This window comes from Acinonyx jubatus, chromosome D2 (genome assembly GCF_027475565.1).
Source record: "Acinonyx jubatus isolate Ajub_Pintada_27869175 chromosome D2, VMU_Ajub_asm_v1.0, whole genome shotgun sequence".
Lineage (NCBI taxonomy): Eukaryota > Metazoa > Chordata > Mammalia > Carnivora > Felidae > Acinonyx > Acinonyx jubatus.
In genome coordinates this window covers 32,137,027-32,155,886 of record NC_069393.1, presented here as the reverse complement: position 1 = coordinate 32,155,886, position 18,860 = coordinate 32,137,027, and the positions used below count along the sequence as shown (strand labels likewise).

The window sequence follows — 18,860 nt, the reverse complement described above, 5'->3', positions numbered from 1 at the left end:
TTATTTTGCTGAGAACAGTTATTAAAAAGTGTTTCCCCCTTTAGGTTATTTGGGAATTGAGAATTACAGGATCTGTTGTAGGCTTTTGTACTAATTAGCTATGAGTAAACCATGTAACTTATCTGCATCTCAGTTCTTCCATCTGCAAATAAAGATGTTGAATTAAATGATTTCTTCATCCTGTGACCCTTTGAAAGTTATCAAAAGCATTATATTAAGCCATTATTAATAGTCTTAAAATAATAGATATAGAAAGAGCAATATTATGTTGTTATAGGTTTTAAAAGACTTGTTCTGTTTCTTGTTGGATAAATAATGCTTTTCTTTGGTAAAAAAATTATCTTTCATTTGCCTCCCTTGACATTTCTTGGTTAGAAATACCTCTTCATCTTTTTTCACTTCACATCAAAGCCACTTTTTAGAGGCATGCTTTTTGTGGGCGGAGGGTGGGGTACTGTAAGGGAAGAAAAATACACTGTTTTTGATTTAATTTAATCCTTCTCCTAAACGTGCTTCATTACTGCATAACTGCTGCCAATTGGCCTGTTCAATTTTCCAGACTCAATTGGAAATCTGATCTCCTTAAATCTGTTTAAATGGTCCCTCATCAAAAATTAACACATTCAACTAGTTACACTATTTCTGCACTACGGAGTTAGGAATTAAATTATAGTAATCTTGGTGTTTTTTTTTTTCTTTGTTTACTTGGCATCTGTGAAAATTGCACTAGAGAAGACAAATAGATCTTTTTTTAAAAAATTTTTTAAGTTTATTCACTTAGAGACAGACACAAGTGGGATAGGGGCAGAGAGAGAAAGAGGGAGAGAGAATCCCAAGCAGGCTTTGCCCTGTCAGTGCAAAGCCCGATGAGGGGCTCGAACCCACGAACTGTGAGATCATGACCTGAGCCAAAATCATACGCTCAACCAACTGAGCCTCCTAGGCAACCCAGGATTTTTTTATTTTTAAGTAATCCCTACACCCAACCCGGGGCTTGAACTCAGAGCCCTGAGATCAAGAGTTGCATGCTCCATCAACTGAACCCACCAGGCCCCTAAATATATCTTTTGATGTGTGCTTTGGGGAATGAGATTAAAACCAGTGGTAAAATGAGATGTAGACAGTAACATTTGAATTACAACATCAAAATATAAGTAGACTGTTAGTAAAACTCAGAACTTTCAAAATTAAAAATCCTCTAACACTAGAGCATACAGACTTGGATTCTCAAAACTAGTAAGTTTTGATTGTATGGCATGATCTTACTCCCCTCCCCCACCATGAAATAGATTAAACTTTGCCATATAGTTTTTCACCCAGATTAGAGAGCATTAAGAGATAAAAGAAACCTTAAAGCTCATTTAGGCAATTCTCTCCTTGTATGAAATTCTTCCTGAAGGAAGGGAGATAAGCTTCCTTTGTGCACAGCTGTTTAGTAGTAGAGTTGAGACTAGATCTTGGGTCATTGGATTCCTAGTCCATTTTACTTTCTACCATACTCTACTTAGTGTTGTTATTATCTTAATCTCTTTCTCGTTTCTGTCTTCCATATCTCCTACACACTTACCTATGAATGTGTGTTGGACACTGTTATCTGATAGTTTTGTCTGTCTTCGGCCGTTTTTATTTTATGTTTGGTTTCCATACTAATCATCTAGATACTTATCACTCAGTACTTAGGTTATTAATTGCCTTTGGGCTGTACTCACTACTCCTGTTAGCTTTTTTTTGTTGTTGTTGTTCTTTGGAATTTATTCACTACTGAATAGTGATATTCTTTAAAAAAACATTTTCATCACTTTCTTTTCCAATTTAAGATATTTAGTGTTTTCCTGTTGTATATTTGGTCAAAATTCTCAGTTCACAATTCAAACGATCTTCTCAAATAATTATGGCTTACCTATTTGATCATGCCTTTTTTGTTGTTGTTACTGAAAAATGGTTTTATTACGTTGTTGGATATCCATCTACTTATTCTCCGTATCTGATCAGTTCTAAATTTATCTTCCAGTCTTACACATTCCTTGCCTGTTCCAACTTTTGAACTGGTTATTTGTTTTTCACATTGGAAACTTCTGAGTGTTCTTTTCTTTCTGTTGCCAGTGATGAATAATGTTTTCTCCAGATATATATGTTTTAGTTATGCTCATTTTTATTACAGACAAAAGTAGTGTTATATATCTGAATGCACTTGTGGGTTTGGAAAATACTAATTTAGAATGAATCAGGGGTACCTGGGTGGCTCAGTCAGTTGAGCATCTGACTCTTGATTTTGGCTCAGGTCATGATCCCAGGGTTGTGGGATCGAGCCCATGCTCAGCGCAAAGCCTGCTTAATATTTTCTGTCTCTCTCCCACTGCCCCCCTCCCCCACTCACACTCTCTCTCTCTTTTTCTCTCTCTCTCTCTCCAGATAAAAATGAATCAGTTGTTGACAGACAGGAAGAAAATATAGTGGATAGTCTCCTTGGTGCTGGAGTTTGCTAAAGTATGTGTGGTAAAATGAGATGATTTCTGGGATTGGGGAGGGACATAAGAATTGTGTTGCCACAGCTTAGGTCTTAGGAAATAGGATAGAAAATTAATTCTTTTCCCTCTTTGTCCATAAGGGCAGGATTTAGTTCTAGCTTTGAAATTGGGCCTAGGTTGAATGAAGAAGGCTAATGGAAAGGTTTACTTAAGAGATTACAGGTATAGGTCCCATAGAAGAGTTAGTAACTGGCTCAGTGATTTTAAGGGACAGCTAAGTAGTCTTAACTTGGTTTGAATCCAAATGGTAAAAGACATAGTTTTCTTAGTATATTGGGGCTTAGAAGTATACTTAAATGTCAGGAGCCCAGTACCTATATAATTTGTACCTTCATCTTCATGTGAACGTAAATTAGATGGTTAAGTATTTTAAACACCTGTAATGTAACAGTCTCTGTGCTAGACTGTGTGTTTACCAAGAGGAAGAAACATAATTTTGGCTTTAAAAGGAGGCTGAGAGCCGAGTGGGGAAGGCAAACTTGCACATGAACAAATGTGTTAATTGCCATAGGAAGATATGTATAAAGTGCAAGATAATTTAGGAAGCAGTGAACTGTGTGTTGGGAAAATCACAGAAGAGAATGGATATTTGGTGTAATTTGAACAAACTGCCACTATAAAAAGTCATATAACCAGGAAGAAATGCCCCTTTCTCCTTCAGTCCACCTGGTGGAATAAAAATGAAGACTCTACTCTGGTGTCAAGATACTGTCTAGAGGAGAAAAATCATTTTCTATTAATACTGTATATGGAGGTGCCAGAAATGATCCTGTCTTTTGGAGTGTCCATGAGATTTCTATCACTTAATCAAGATTTTGTACCATTCTGAGACTCAAAACTAAACAAAAGCCTTTGCTGACTAACCCAGTCTTACCCTGGTGTTTAAATTTTTTTTTAAATTCTCTAATATCTATACTCCAATATTTTTATACTTCTTCAAGATACCATTTTAGAAATGTATCCTTTTAAAATGTTTCATGTGTAGGACACCTGGGTGGTTCAGTCGGTTGAGCATCCAACTTTGGCTCAGATCACGATCTCACAGTTTGTGGGTTCGAGCCCCACATCGGGCTCCGTGCTGACAGCTCAGAGCCTGGAGCATGCTTCGGATTCTGTCTTCCTCTCTCTCTCTCTGCCCTTCCCTTAGTCATGCTTCCTCTCTCTCTCTCTCTCTCTCTCTCTCTCTCTCTCTCTCTGTCTCTCAAAAATAAATAATAAAACATTAAAAAAATATTTCATGTGTATCTTGCCTAATTAGAATGTGGAATTCTTTTTAGCCTTTTAGGTCTTAGCAAGGCCTGAATAGCATGAACTTAATACATTTTTGTTGAATGAGAAGTTCCCAGTAATTCTCTTAGATGCTGAATTAGTCAGCTTTTGCTGTGGCAATAAACCACCTCCAGTTTTAGTGGCTTACAATCATAAACATTTATTTCTCACTAGCATTCCATATGTCAGCTGTGCTCAACTGGCTCAGCTGGTCTTCCCAGTGCCTGGCTGCAGGCTGAGATCTGTCCATTATGGAACCCAGGCTGAAAGAGCATGCCTACTAGGGGCATGATCTTCTCTTGGTAGAATGCAGAAGCACAAGAAGGCTAACAGCAGTACTTCTTAAAAGCGCTCTATGGAACTGGCCCACATCCCATTAGCCATAGCAAGGCATATGGCAAGATACACACCTAAAATGAAGAGTGTGGAAAGTAGTATTTTCCCATGGGATGGGGGATGGGAGAGTGAGTGTTTAGTGAACAATAATATGACCTAATACAGATGTTTCTGAATTTAACAATTAGAGGAACAGGTGAAGTTATAAGTATGAAACCAAAGAATTTGGTGCGTAGGAGGTCTTCCAAGGACCTGGGAGTGAGGAATATTTAATGAAAACTTAAATTATTTTAACAAAAGCAATATCAACATTAAAAGGTAGGGGGGCTGCAAAGTGTCCTAGTTAAAAACCTGGGCTCTGACGTTAGTCCAGTCGGTTTAGATTATGGATCTACTTCCTAGCTGTATACTCTAGATCAAGTCACTATATCTCAGTTTTCACATCTGTAAAATGGATGTGCCACTTACAAATCTGTTACTTTGCAGTTGTAAATCCATCTTTCATCGCCCTATTTGCAACACTGGAAATTTCTCTCTTGCCAGCTTTTGTTAAGGTTTGTCAGTAGAAGGACTAGAGGGAGAGTAGAGAAGGGAGGAGTTTTTCTTCCTGATTCTAGTGTCTTGGCTGCTCGCTCCTGTAGCACACTGAGGCCCCCAGAATGTGGGACACCGTGGGGCTCTCAACGCCTAGGGAGTTTTAGCAGCAACACTCCTACATGCAGTTTCCCAGTGAGTTCCGTACTCTGACATCTCCCCCTTGGTACCTTCCTGAGTTCCCCTGGCGTGTTGAGTTCTACTAGATGACTTTACAGTGAGTGACCTGTTGGTCTGATACTTTGGTGAATTTCTCAGACATCCATGCCATGTCCTTATCATAGGCCTGTATCTAAGCCCTGTTGAGAGTGGCCCCTTTACAGATTTATTCCTCTCCTGTTGGTCTGCATCAGCCCTTGAAGTAGTGGCTGCTCCCTGTATCTGCTATCTCTTTGACTCTTGGTATTATCCTTTGTTATAATTAATAATGCTTTATATTAACCTTTCCCTGTTGAAATTACTATGCGGTTTCTTGTCTTCTGATTGTACTTTGACTCATATGTCAGGGTAATAAGTGCTATTTTTCTCATACAATTGTTCTGAGGATTAAATGGAATACTACATGGGATCGCAAAGTGTTTAGTGTCTGCCATTGAGTAAGTCTGTAGTACGTGTGGGTGATGTGGAAACTATCATCTTCATCATCATCATCGCTGTTCCCATCACTAATTAGGAATAACATTTCTACTTTTTGTCCACAGGATGTTTCGTCTTCACTCACTCTCTGCATTGGCAGAACTGGCCGTGGGCGTTCGATGTTACCATGGAGGATCACAGCCCACCCAGATCAGGCGACGACTAATGATGGTGGCTTTCCTGGGAGCATCTGCAGTAACTGCGAGTACCGGTCTCCTGTGGAAGAGGTGTGTGTTATCTGAGCATTCTGCTCCTGCGTGTACTCTCATTCTTCCAGTTGTCTCTGTTATCTAGAAGGATTATATTGATTTCTGGCTTAACTTTGCACTAAAATTTCTTGCCCAAATAATTTGGTGTTGATAATATTTGTGAAATAAGATGTTTCAAAGAATTCAGCACTTGTGTCAAAGCAACCAATAGGAGATATCCTGCCTTAATATCTGCCTGTCTCCTCTGCCAAACATTTAAAATAATTTACCAATTTAATAATTTTAATAAATTTTTGAATAAATAATTAATACATAATAGTAAATGAATAAGTAAATAAATTTAATAATTTACCAATTTGCTGTATACAATCCACTGGTTTTTAGTATATTTACAAAATTGTACAATCATTGCCACTCTCTGATTCTGAAAATTTTCATCACTCCATAAAGAAACTCCATGCCATTTAGTAGTCACTTCCCACTTTGTCCATCCCTCCCAGACCTGGGAAACTGCTGATCTGCTTTCTGCCATTAGGCAGTAAAATAGGGATAATGATAGTACCTATCTCAAAGGTTGTTATGAAGATTGAGTTATTATTTTTTTAAATAACATTTTATTTTATTTTTTAAGTAGGCTGTACACTCAGCATGGGGCTCCAACTCATGACCCTGAGCTCAAGAATCATACACTTTACTGACTAAGTCAGCTAGGCACTCTGAGGTATTATTTGTTAAGTGCTTAGAATAGCGCTTGGCACATAACTTTGTAAAATAAATATTTTGTGTAGAAGGTACTTGGCACATAGTAAGCTATCAATAAATGTTAACTATTATTACTGGATATAAGCCGAAGGTGAGAAATGGTGAAGAGAGGAGAGAGAGTATTAGCAGAAAAGACTGGGTTTCCAAAAAAAAAAAAAAAAAGTTGGAGTTGTGATATAAAAGATTCTATATTAGATTCTATCTCCTATGCCAAAAGTTGTGATTTTAATCTGTAGGCAATGATGAGCTAAGAGGGTTTGAAGCAAGAGTCTGATCACAAACAAGTATTAAGAGACATTAATACAGCAACAATAATGGAATAAACTGGAGTGGGAAGATGATCTACTGACAGACACTAATACTAGTTTGAGATGATGATGCAGGTGCAGGTACCTTAGAAAGGGGTGCATGGGTTTAGGAAGAAGAGAGGGGGAGAAAGATCTAGATGGAAGGAGGAAGAGAGGGAGGCAAAAGAAGGAAAGGGGGAATGGGAAACACACTTTTTGTCCTTTCACTGTAATAAATATTAAATGCTTAGCAATTTCTTCAGGAATGCTTTCCTATAATGGAATTAGAGGACTCTAGGCAGGTGCATTTAGATTGCCTTTCGGCTTAGTCTAATATCAAAGATGACAACAGGCTCTACCTGAAGAAGCTGAGAAGTTGTTTGATGGTTTGAATGTTTAAGAAGTTACTATTTTTCTTTGAGTCACTTTGTTTATACTATTCAGATTAAATGCTAATGAACAAGTTTAGATTATTTTACTTATCTTAGTTTGTGTTGTTTTTGTGTAATATTACTCCCAGAAAAAGAATAAGAAGATAATTTGGACTGGTATGTAGAGGAAACATTCCTCTTTTTGTTATAATTTTTAAGCCCCAAAATATCCAAAAGCAGAAAATCTACATATTGACAGTATGTTTTGTCACAGATTATAATTTGATGAATGCTTCAAAATCATAAATATACCTAAGTGCCAAGATTTTAGTGCTCGGAGATTGTTAGTCTTGTGCCTTTGCTGTGCCATGTAGGAAATTATAAAGAGAGAACCATAATTATTCTAAAGTTTTGAAACAAAAAATAAAAAAAAATTGTTGAAATTTTCATGTTTATATGGAGATCAAGATCAATAGCAAACACTCTCTAAAATGATTGTGAGTTGGGGCTCCTGAGTTGTTCAGTTGGTTAAGCGTCCGACTTTTGGTTTTGGCTCGGGCATGATCTGACGGTTGTGAGTTTGAGCCCTCCGTCTGGCTCCACGCTGACAGCGCGGAACCTGCTTGGGATTCTAGCTTTCTCCCTCTCTCTCTCTCTCTGTCCCTCCCCTGCTCACTCACTCTCTCTCTGAAAATAAATAAGTAAAGTTTAAAAAATAAATAAATAAAATGATTGTGAGTTATCAGTCAGAGAATACAGGCATAGGGCTTGCCCTTTAATTTTATATCTTTTTTCCATTCTCTTTTTAAAACTTGTGAAATGAGCAGAAATAAAATGTTTTCCTAAGAAGTGAGATTTAAAGTTCTTTAAAAAAAATAAAGTTCAGGGGCGCCTGGGTGGCTCAGTTGGTTAAGCGTCTGACCTTGCCTCAGGTCATGATCTCATGGTTCATGAGTTTGAGCCCCACATCGGGCTCTGTGCTGACAGCTCAGAGCCTGGAACCTGCCTTGATTCTGTGTCTTCCTCTCTCTCTGGCCCTTCCCCCACCTGCACTCTGTCTCTGTCTCTCTCTCTTTCAAAAATAAATAAATGTTAAAAAATTTTTTTTAAATAAACTTCTTTTTAAAAGAGGGCATGATATAATTTTAAAGTTTAAAAAATTTTAAATTTATAAACTTAAATTTCAAAACTTTAAACTTCATAAATTTAAATGACAAAAGAACAATAGGATCTAAAAAGTCTAATGTAGAAGTTTCCATCCCCAATCCCTTTCCCTGAACAAAAAATAAATATTTAGCGTATGTTGTTATAGTTTTGAATTATATAGGTGGATGACAAAGAATACAATTTGGAATGTTTGCCTTCAAACCAAAGTGTATACGTTCTGGGTTATACAATTAGGTATGTGTAAAGACTGGGTTTACTACCTAAATTCATGAATTAACTTAAGTATGATCCTTAGAAACCATATTACGGTATTGTTAGAGAAAGAACATTTGTCACATTTTACTTTGTTTTTAGATACTCAGTCTTAAAAAAGATACTGAGATATAGTATTAAGGACTCAGGGTTTGAAGTCTGAATATTTGGGTTTAAACTGGCTATGTAGCCTATCTAGTATCATTCTTCGTTTAGCCTAAAGTACTTCCTTTACTAGGAGTTCTTGTCTGCAGGAGATAGATCCTGTCAGCTTTTGTCTGGAAATGTCTTTATTTTGCTTTCACTTTTGAAGGATATTTTCACTGGATATAGAATTCTAGGTTGACTTTTTTCTTTCTAGCACTTTAAGTATATCATTCAGTTGTCTCCAGTCTTGATTTTTCTTTTTTTGTCTTCAGTATGGAATCCTCATTATATTCTAGTATTTTTCTTCATTGTGGTAAGATATATGTAGCATAAAATTTACCATTTTAACCATTTTTAACTTCATTAACATTAATTACATTCACATTGTTGTGTAACCAATACCACCATTCATCTCTAGAATTTTTTTTATTATTCCCAAACTGAAACTCTGGACCCATTAAACAGTAATTCCCCAGTCAACTTCCCCCAGTACCTGGGTATTCTGCTTTTTTGCTTTATGAATTTGACTATTCTAGTGCCTATATAAATGGGATAATGCAATATTCATCCTTTTGTGTCTGGCTTATTTCACTTAACATAGTAATTTCAGGGTTCATCCACATGTCATGTATCAGAATTTCCTTCCTTTTAAAGGCTGACTAGTTTTTCATAGTGTGTATTATATACCATTTTGTGTATCTATTCATCTATCAATGAATACTTGGGTTGTTTCCACTTTTCAACTATTGTGAATAGTTGTGAATAGTGAACATTTATGCACAAATATCTCTTGCAGCCCCTGCTTTCACTTCTTGTGGGTGTATAACCTGAAGTAGCATTGCTGGATTATGTCTTCAGGTTTTTTTATGGAAAAGTCCATAGTAATTCTTATCTTTGTTCTTATGTGTGAATGATATCTTTTTCGTTGGCTTAGTTTTATGATTTTTTAAATTGTTTTCAGCAATTTGATTATGATGTTTTAGTGCTGTTTACTTTGTGCTTATTCTGTTTAAATTTATTGATTTCCTTAGACTGTGAATTTATGCTTTTTATGAAATTTGAACAATTTTGCCCATTATTTCTTCATTAAATTTTTTTGTTCCCATCTGCACAACCCCCCTCATATACATATACTTTCTGGGACTCATTCACACATGTGTTAGACCATTTGGTATTGTCCTACACATCATCAAGGTTTTGTTTATATTTTATACAGCCTTCTCTCTTTCTCTGCTTCAGTTTTTGGAGTTTTTGTTTGTTTCTTCAAGATCACTGATCACTTTTTCTGCAGTATCTTATCTGCTGTGTCTACTTATTTTTAAAAAGATTTTGGACATTATATTTTGAATCTCTAGAAGTACCATTTGGACAATATTGTTAATTGGAGGAGCTGGAAAGACGGCAGCATAGGAAGATCCTGAACTTACCCCATCCTGTAGACACACCAGATCTATAGCTACATATGGGTAATTTCCCTCTGTAAAAGATCTGAAAACTGTATGAACTCCATCTACAACATAAGATATAAGGACCACACCAAGATGGATAAAGAGGCAGAAACACAGTCCTGCAAAAAACCCTATCCTCAGAGCAACAACATTGAACAGAGAAGGAATTTTACCAGGTGGTGCTTCTTCTGGAGGAGTGGGGGCGGGGGGGTTGGTGCCCCACATTAGTCACCCCATCACCTGGGATTTTCCCTGGAGAGAGGAGCCTGAAAATATTGGACTTGCAAAACCAATGGGTTTGACATGCAGGGGTCCCAAAATGCTATATGAAACTGAGATTCTGGTCTTAGAGGGCTCATATGTAGTTTCACTTGCTCTGAGACCCAGAAAAAACCCAGCAGTCTGAAAAGGATTGCCAGTGACCTCACAAACAGAAGGCATATCACAGGTGTGGAGGCCCTTCCTAAGGGGCACCAGGTTCAGGCTCCACTTTGGGCACTCCCTGCACCCACCCTATGCTGAGAAGACAAGTGTCCATTTTGTGTGGCTTTGAAAATCAGCAGGGCATAACTCCAGGAGAGGTGGAGAGCCATAGGAAACCACAACTCTGCTCTTACAGGGCCCCTCCACAATCTCACTCACTCTGAGATCCAGCCATTGGACGGAGTTTGAAAAGCACCTGGGCCGTATGTGATGATTTATTCACTGATTTTAGGGCTTGTGCCAGAAGGGCGGGGTTCTGTGTGAACTTTCTTCAGGAGTGGAACTGCTGGTGGCCACCATTTCTCTTGCCTTACTTCAGCCTAGCTGGCCTGATGTAGGCGCCAGTTCTGACGTTCTCCATCTACATGGCTAGCACTGCTTGCCCTGCTGTGGCATTTCCCTGTGGTCTCCTTCTGTCACGGCAGGGCAAGCAGCTTCCACCCTGCCTCACCTGATGGGCATCCTTAGGACCAGTACCCCTCCAAAGTGATTCCTTGGGAGAGTTAGGGGGGAAGCTCTGCTCATGAACACATACATAACAGTTGTAGCCAGGCCTCTTGGCCAACCACATCGCGTGCTGACCCCATCCGCTAGACACCCACAGCAGCTGCAACCTGGCCTCTAAGCTTGCCAAGCTCGGACCAGCCCCATCTACCAGTGTACCCACAGCAGTTGCAGCCCAGTCACAACAGGAGGGTGCACACAGACAACACAGGGGATACCCCTGGAACACTTGGTTCTGGTAACCAGGGTAGATTGTACCTCTGGGCCCCACAGATGTCTTCTACATAAGACCACTACCTTTAACACCAGGAAACATTGCTGACCTATATAATACATAGAAACACAGAGTCAAGCAAAATAAAAATATAGGAATATGTTCCAAATGAAAACAAGACAAAACCTTGAAAAATGAACTAAATGAAATGGAGGTAAGCAATCTACCTGATAAAGAGTTCAAGTTAATGGTCATAAAGGTGTTTGTCAAACTTGGGAGAAGTGTGTAAACCCATTGAGAACTTTAACAAAGATAGAAAATATAAAAAAGAACCAATCAGAGCTAAAGAACAAAATAACCAAATGAAAATACACTAGAGGGAATCAACAGCAGATTAGAGGATGCAGAAGAAGGATCAGTGATCTGGAAGACAGTGTAGTGAAAAGCAACCAAGCTAAATAGCAGAAAGAAAAAGGAATTTAAAAAAATGAGGCTAGGTTAAGGGACCTCTAGGACAACATCAACCATACTAACATTTGCATTCTTGGGTCCCAGAAGGAGAAGAGAGAAAGAGGCAGAAAACTTATTTGAAGAAATGATAGCTGAAAACTTCCCTTACTTGGGGAAGGAAATATTTGGGTCCAGGAAGCAAAGAGACCACCAAATAAGATAAACATAAAGAGGTCCACACCAAAACATAATAATTAAAATATCAAAAATTAAAGAGAGAATCTTAAAAGCAGCAAGAGGAAAGCAACTAGTTACATACTGGGAATACCTCTAAGGCTATCAGGTGATTTTTCAGCAGAAACTTTGCATCCCAGAAGGGAGTGGCATGATATATTCAAAGTGCTGAAAGGGGAAAAAAAAATCTACAACCAAGAATGGTCTACCTGGCAAGGTTATCATTCAGAATTGAAAGACAGATAGAAGGTTTCCTAAACAAAAGTTAAAAGATTCATCACCACTGAACTGGCCACAGAGGAAATATAAAGGGACTTCTTTAAGCAGAAAAGGCCATAAGTAGAAGTAAGAAGATTATGAAAGAAAAAGTCACTGGTAAAAGCAACCATAGTTAAGATAGTAGATCAGTCACTTACAAAGCTTCTCTAAAGGTTAAAAGACAAAAATAGTGAAATCAAGTATATGATAATTAAGGGAATACACAAAATAAAAAAAGATGTAAAATATGACATCAGATACATAAATTCTTGGGAGGGTGAGTAAAAACAAAATTGTTGAGAGGGTTTTAGAATGTATTGGAACATTGGGGCGCCTGGGTGGCACAGTTAAGTGTCTGACATTTGATCTTGGCTGAGGTCATGATCTCATGGTTTGTGGGTTTGAGCCCCGCATCAGGCTCTGCGCTAATGGCTAATGGTGCAGCGCCTGATTGGGATTTTGTCTGTCCTTCTGTCTACTCCTCCCCCACTGGTGCTCATTCTCCCTCAAAGTAAATAAAAATATTACAAAAAAAATAAAAAATGTATTGGAACATAAACATCCAGCAACTTTGAATAGATTGCTATATACACAGGGTGTTATATATGAGCCTCATAGTAACGTAACCACAACTCCAAAACCTGTAATAGATACATAAAAAATAAAGAGAATCCAAGCATAACACTAAAGAAAGTGATCCAATCACAAGAGAAGAGAGCAAGAGAAGAAGAAAGGAACAGAGAAGAACCACAAAAACAACCAGAAAACAATGAACAATAAGTAGTACAATAAGTAGTATCTATCAGTAATTACTTTAGATGTAAATGGACTTAATGCTCCAATCAAGACATAGAGAGATTGAAAAGATTAAAAGAAAAAGAAACAAGACTCATCTATTTGCTGTCTACAAGAGTCTCACTTCAGACCTAAAGATACATACAGATTGTATGGATGGAAAGGGATGGAAAAAGGTATTCTTTGCAAATGGAAGTGGAAAAAAAGCCAGGGTAGCAAAACTTAGACAAAATAGCCTTTAAAACAAAGACTATAATAAAAGACATGGTCATAACATAATGGTAAAAGGATCAGTCCAACAAGAGGCTATAACTTGTAAATATCTGTGCACCCAACACGGGAGCACCTAAATACATAAAGCAACTATTAACAAGGGAGAAATTGACAGTAATACATAATAATAGTAGCAGACTTTGACACACTTTGACAGACTTTGACATACATCAATGGATAGACTATTCAGACAAAATCAATAAGGAAGCAGTGGCTTCAAGCAACATGTTAGACCAGATAGACTTACTAGATATATACAGAACATTCCATCCCCAAACAATGGAATATATAATCTTTTCAAGTGCACAAAGAACATTCTCCAGAATAGATCACATGTAGGACACAGAATAAGTCTCAATAAATTTAAGATTGAAATCACATCAAGCATCTTTTCCAACTACAACTGTATGAAACTAGAAATTAATTAATTACAAGGAAAATTAATTACAAGGAAAAAAAACCTGGAAAAAACACCAGCACGTGGAGGCTAAATAACATGCTACTAAACAACCAATGGATCAATGAAGAAATCAAAGAGGATATTTAAAAATACCTCAAGATAAATGAAAATGGAAAGACAACATTCCAAAATCTTTGGGATGAAGCAGAAGTAGTTCTAAGAGGGAGGATTATAGTGATACAGGCCTACGCCAAGGAATAAGAACAATTTCAAGTAAACAATCTAATCTAATACATAAAAGAAGTAGAAAAAAATAACAAAGCCCAAAGTTGATAGAAGGAAGGAAATAATAAAAATCATACCAGAAATAAACAAAATAGACTAAGTAGATGAAATAGGTACTAAAAAACAATAGAAAAAAATTTTTAAAAGATAAATATAGGAAAGATAAAAAAAGATTAAGAGGTTGTTCTTCAAAAAGATAAAGGAAATTGATAAACCTTAGGCAGACTCAATAAAAAAAAGAGAGGACTTAGGGATGCCTGGGTGGCTCAGTTGGTTAAACATCCAACTCTTGATTGGCTTAGGTTGTGATCACACAGTCATGGGATTGAGCCCCATGTGGGGCTCCACACTGAGCATGGAGCCTGCTTGGGATTCTCTCCCTTTCTCTCTGCCTCTCCCTGACTCTCATGTCCATACTCTTTCTCTCTCAAAAATGAACAAAAACATAAAAAGAGAGAGAACTTAAATAAAACCAGAAATGAAAGACGTTACTACTGACATCACAGAAATACAAAATATTGTAAGAAACTACTATGAAAAATTACATGCCAACAAATTGGGCAATCTAGAGGAAATACTAGGTAAATACTAGACAAATTCCTAGAAACATACAATATTCCAAGACTGAATCAGGAAGAAATAGAAAATCTGAAAGACCAGTTACCAGTAATGAAATCGAATCACTTAAAACAAACAAAACCACACACACACACACACACACACACACACACACACACACACACACACACAAAAACCTCTTAATAAGTAAAAGTCTAGGACCACATGGCTTTGCAGGTGAATTTCTGCAAAACGTTTAAAGAAGAGTTAATAATACCTGTCCTTCTCAAACTATTCCAAAAAACTGAAGAGGAAGGAACACTTCTAAATTTATGCCATGAGGATATGATAGCAAAACCAGGCACAGACCCTACAAGAAAAATAATTATAGACCAATATGTATCTCGTGGTCCTTTTATGTTTTGCTTATTTCATTTAATATAATGTCCTCAGGTTTCATCCATATTGTAGCATATGTCAGAATTTCCTATTTTGAAAAAAGATTGAATAATATTCCATTGTATGTATGTATGTTTTAGTCCATTTGGACTGCTGTAACGAAAATACCACAAACTGGAGGACTTATAAACAATAAACATTTATTTCTTATAGTTCTGGAGGCTTAGAAGTCCAAAGTCATGACACTGGCAGATTCAGTGTGTGGCGAGGGTCAGTTTACTAATTACTGGCTTTCTTTTCACTGTAACCTCACATGGCAGAAGGGTGCAAGGGGGCTTTCTTGGGCTTTTTTAAAATGTAAGAGCATTAATCCCATGAGGATAAGAGTTCTCATGACCTGATCACATCCCAAAGGCCCCATTTCCCAGTACCATTACCTTGGATGTTAGGTTTTAACATGAATTTTGGGAGGACACATTCAAACTGTAGCAATGTATACACCACATTTTGTTTATCCGTTCATCTGTTGATGGACATTTGAGCTCCTGCTACCTTTGGGATATTGTGAATAATGCTGCTGTATACATATTTGTTGAAGTTCCTGCTTTTACTTTTTTGTGGTCCGTGCCCAGAAGTGGAATTGCTAGACCTCATAATAGTTCTATTTAAAAATTTTTCAGGGATCTTTATACTTTTTTCTATACCAGCTGCTTCAATTTACTTTTCCACTAACAGTGCACAGGAGTTCCAGTTTGTCTACATCCTTGCTTAAACTTGTTTTTTCCTGTTTTTTCAACAATGAAAACAAGTATGAGGTGATATCTTACTTTGATTTTGATTTCCATTTCCCTGATGATGAATGATGGTGAGCATCTTGGCCATTTTATGGGTTTTTTGTTTTGTTTTGTTTTGTTTTGTTTTGTTTTGTTTTGTTTTTGGAGAAATGTTTATTTAAGTGCTCTTACGATTTTTTAATTAGATAATTTGGTTTTGGTTTTTTTGTTTGTTTTTTGCTATTGAGTTGTAGGAGTTCCTTATATATTTTAGATATTAACTTCCTATCAGATACATGGTTTACAACTATTTATTCCTGTTTTGTAGTTTACCTTTTCATTTTGTTGATTGCTGGTCAGTAGCTTTTCAGTGTGATTTAGTTCCACTTGTGTATTTTAGCTTCAGTTGCCAAGACCAAAAGTCATGGAGTTTTTCCCCTATGTTTTCTTCTGGGAATTTTATAGTTTTGGGTGTACTTTAAAAAAAAAATTTTTTTTAATGTTTATTTATTTTTGACAGAGACAGAGTGTGAGCGGGGGAGGGGCAGAGAGAGAAAGACACAGAATCTGAAGAAGCTCCAGGCTCTGAGCTGTCAGCACAGAGCCCGACGTGGGGCCCGAACCCACAAGCCTTGAGGTCATGACCTGAGCCAAAGTTGGACGCTTAACCGACTGAGCCACCCAGGTGCCCCTGGGTGTACTTTTAATTCTTTAATTCATTTCAAGTTGACTTTTCTGGATGGTGTAAGATAAGGGTACATGGGTTGTGTTTCCATTTATTTATGTCTTCTGTAATTTCTTTCAGCAGTCCTTTGTACTTTTCTGTATATGAATCTTTCACACACACACACCCCGCCCCCGGCCTGGTCACCTTTATTTCTAAGTATTTTATGCTTTCTGATGGGATTGTTTTCTTAATTCCTTTTTCTTTGTATAGTTTGTTGGTAGTGTATGGAAATACAATAGGTTTATATATATATATATTTTTTTTATATACTACAACTTTCCTGAATTTGTTTACTAGTAATCAGTTTTTATAAAATCTTAAGGGTTTTCTATATATAGTATCATGTCACCTGTGAAGAAAGATCATCTTACTTCTTCAGTCTCAATCCTTGCCTAATTGTATGTCTAGAACTTCCAGTGCTGTGTTGAATGCAATGGCAAGAGTGGGCATTTATAGCTTCTCTCTCTCTCTTTTTTTTTTTTTTTGAGAGAGAGAGCGAGCACACACACACACACACACACACACACACACACACACACACATGAATGGGGTGGCACAGAGGGAGAGAAAGAGAAAGAGAGAGAATCTTAACCAAGGTTCATGCCCAGTGTGGATGGAGCCCAATGCAGGGCTTGATCTCACATCAGTGAGTTGGGTCAAGAGTTGGATGCTTAACTGACTGAGCCAGCCAAACGCCCCTAATAGCTTATTCTTTATCATAGAGGAAAGCTTTCAGTTTTTCACTGTTGAATCCTTCTCAGACTCTTTTAAAAAAATAAAAGGGGGAACACTCCAAACTCCTTTTCTGAGTCTAACATTACCTTGATACCAAAATCAGACAAGGACACCACAAGAAAATAAAATTACAGGCCAGTATCCCCAATGAGTACAGATGAAAAAATAGTCTGAAAAATGTTAGCAAACTGAATTCATAATATATTAAAAGAATTGTATGGGGCACCTGAGTGGCTCAGTTGGTAAAGTGTTCGACTTTGGGTCAGGTCATGATCTTACGGTTCGTGAGTTTGAGCCCCATGTTGGACCCTGTGCTGACAGCTCAGAGCCTGGACCCTGCTTCAGATTCTGTGTGTCCCTGTCTCTCTGCCCCTCCCCGACTTGTGCTCTGTCTCTGTCTCTCAAAAATGAATAAACATTAAAAAAAAAAACGTATTCCATAGTCAAGTGGGATTTATTCCAGGGGTACATTTCTTAAATTATTTATTGGTTTGTTTGCTTGTTTGTTTATTTATTCATTTATCTTAGAGAGAGAGCGCACAGGGGAGAGGGGCGGAGAGAGAGAAGGGAGAATCCCATGCAGACTCCATGCTCAGCATGGAGCCTGACATGAGGCTCAATTCCACAACACTGGGATCATGACCTGAGCTGAAATCAAGAGTCAGATGCTCAATTGACTGAGCCACCCAGGTATCCCTATTCCAGGTGATGTAGTAGCCACAAATAAGTCCATGTGATATACTACATTAACAAAATAAAGAATCGAATCATCTTATCTTATCGAAAGATACAGAAAAAGCATTTGAGAAAAAATTCAACATCCATTCATGATAAAAATTCCCAACAAAATATATAGAGGTATAGAAGGAATGTACTTCAATAGATATGTAGGCAGGTAGGTAGGAAGGAATGTACTTCAATAGATAGATATGTAGGTAGATAGGTAGGTAGGTAGGTAGGTAGGTAGGTAGGTAGGTAGGTAGGAAGGAATGTACTTCAATAGATAGATATGTAGGTAGGTAGGTAGGTAGATAGATAGAGGGAATGTACTTCAATAGATAGACAGACAGACAGACAGACAAGGGACTGCCTGGGTGGCTCGGTTGAGTATCTAACTCTTGATTTCAGCTCAGGTCATGAGCTCTGCATCAGGCTCTGCACTAAGCATGGAGTCTGCTTCAGGTATTCTCTTTCTCTTTTTTTCTCTCTGTCTCTCTCTTTCCTTTTCTGTCCCTCTGCCCTTCTCCCCTACTCTTGCTCTCATAAATTTAAATAAATAAATACATACATATACATACATACATACATACATACATAAATGGCATGTGCTTCCATATAGTAAAAGCCATACATGACAGTCCCAAATGTGGTATCATACTTAGTGGTGGAAAACTGAAAGTTTTTCATCTATGATGAACAGCAACACAAGAATGCTCGCCCTTGCCAGTCTTTTTCAACATAGTTTTAGAAGCTCTAACCAGAGCACTTAGGCAAGAAAAAGAAATAAAAGGCATCTGGACTTCAAGCTGTACTACAAAGCTGTAATTATCAAGACAGTATGGCACTGGCACAAAAACAGACACTCAGATCAGTGGAACAGAATAGAGAACCCAGAAATGGACCCACAAACGTATGGCCAACTAATCTTTGACAAAGCAGGAAAGAGTATCCAATGGATACTGTTTCAAAGGGACACTTGCACCCCAATGTTTATAGCAGCACTATCAACAATAGCCAAAGTATGAAAAGAGCCCAGGGGCGCCTGG

At 37.6% G+C, this 18,860-nt stretch overlaps 1 protein-coding gene across 5 annotated transcripts in view; it reads left to right on the top strand.

Moving 5' to 3' along the window:
• Positions 1-18,860, top strand: part of MICU1 (mitochondrial calcium uptake 1) — a 238,347-nt gene that overhangs the window by 34,559 nt on the left and 184,928 nt on the right. For 3 of the 5 annotated variants that reach the window (XM_027062244.2, XM_027062242.2, XM_053207388.1), the window contains exon 2: positions 5,429-5,590. In XM_027062244.2, coding sequence (XP_026918045.1) covers positions 5,430-5,590 — 161 coding nt within the window. In that variant the 5' untranslated portion in view covers position 5,429. Of the gene's footprint in view, positions 1-2,412; positions 2,488-5,428; positions 5,591-18,860 lie in introns of all 5 variants that reach the window. The other 2 variants (XM_053207390.1, XM_053207389.1) reach the window with 1 other exon arrangement.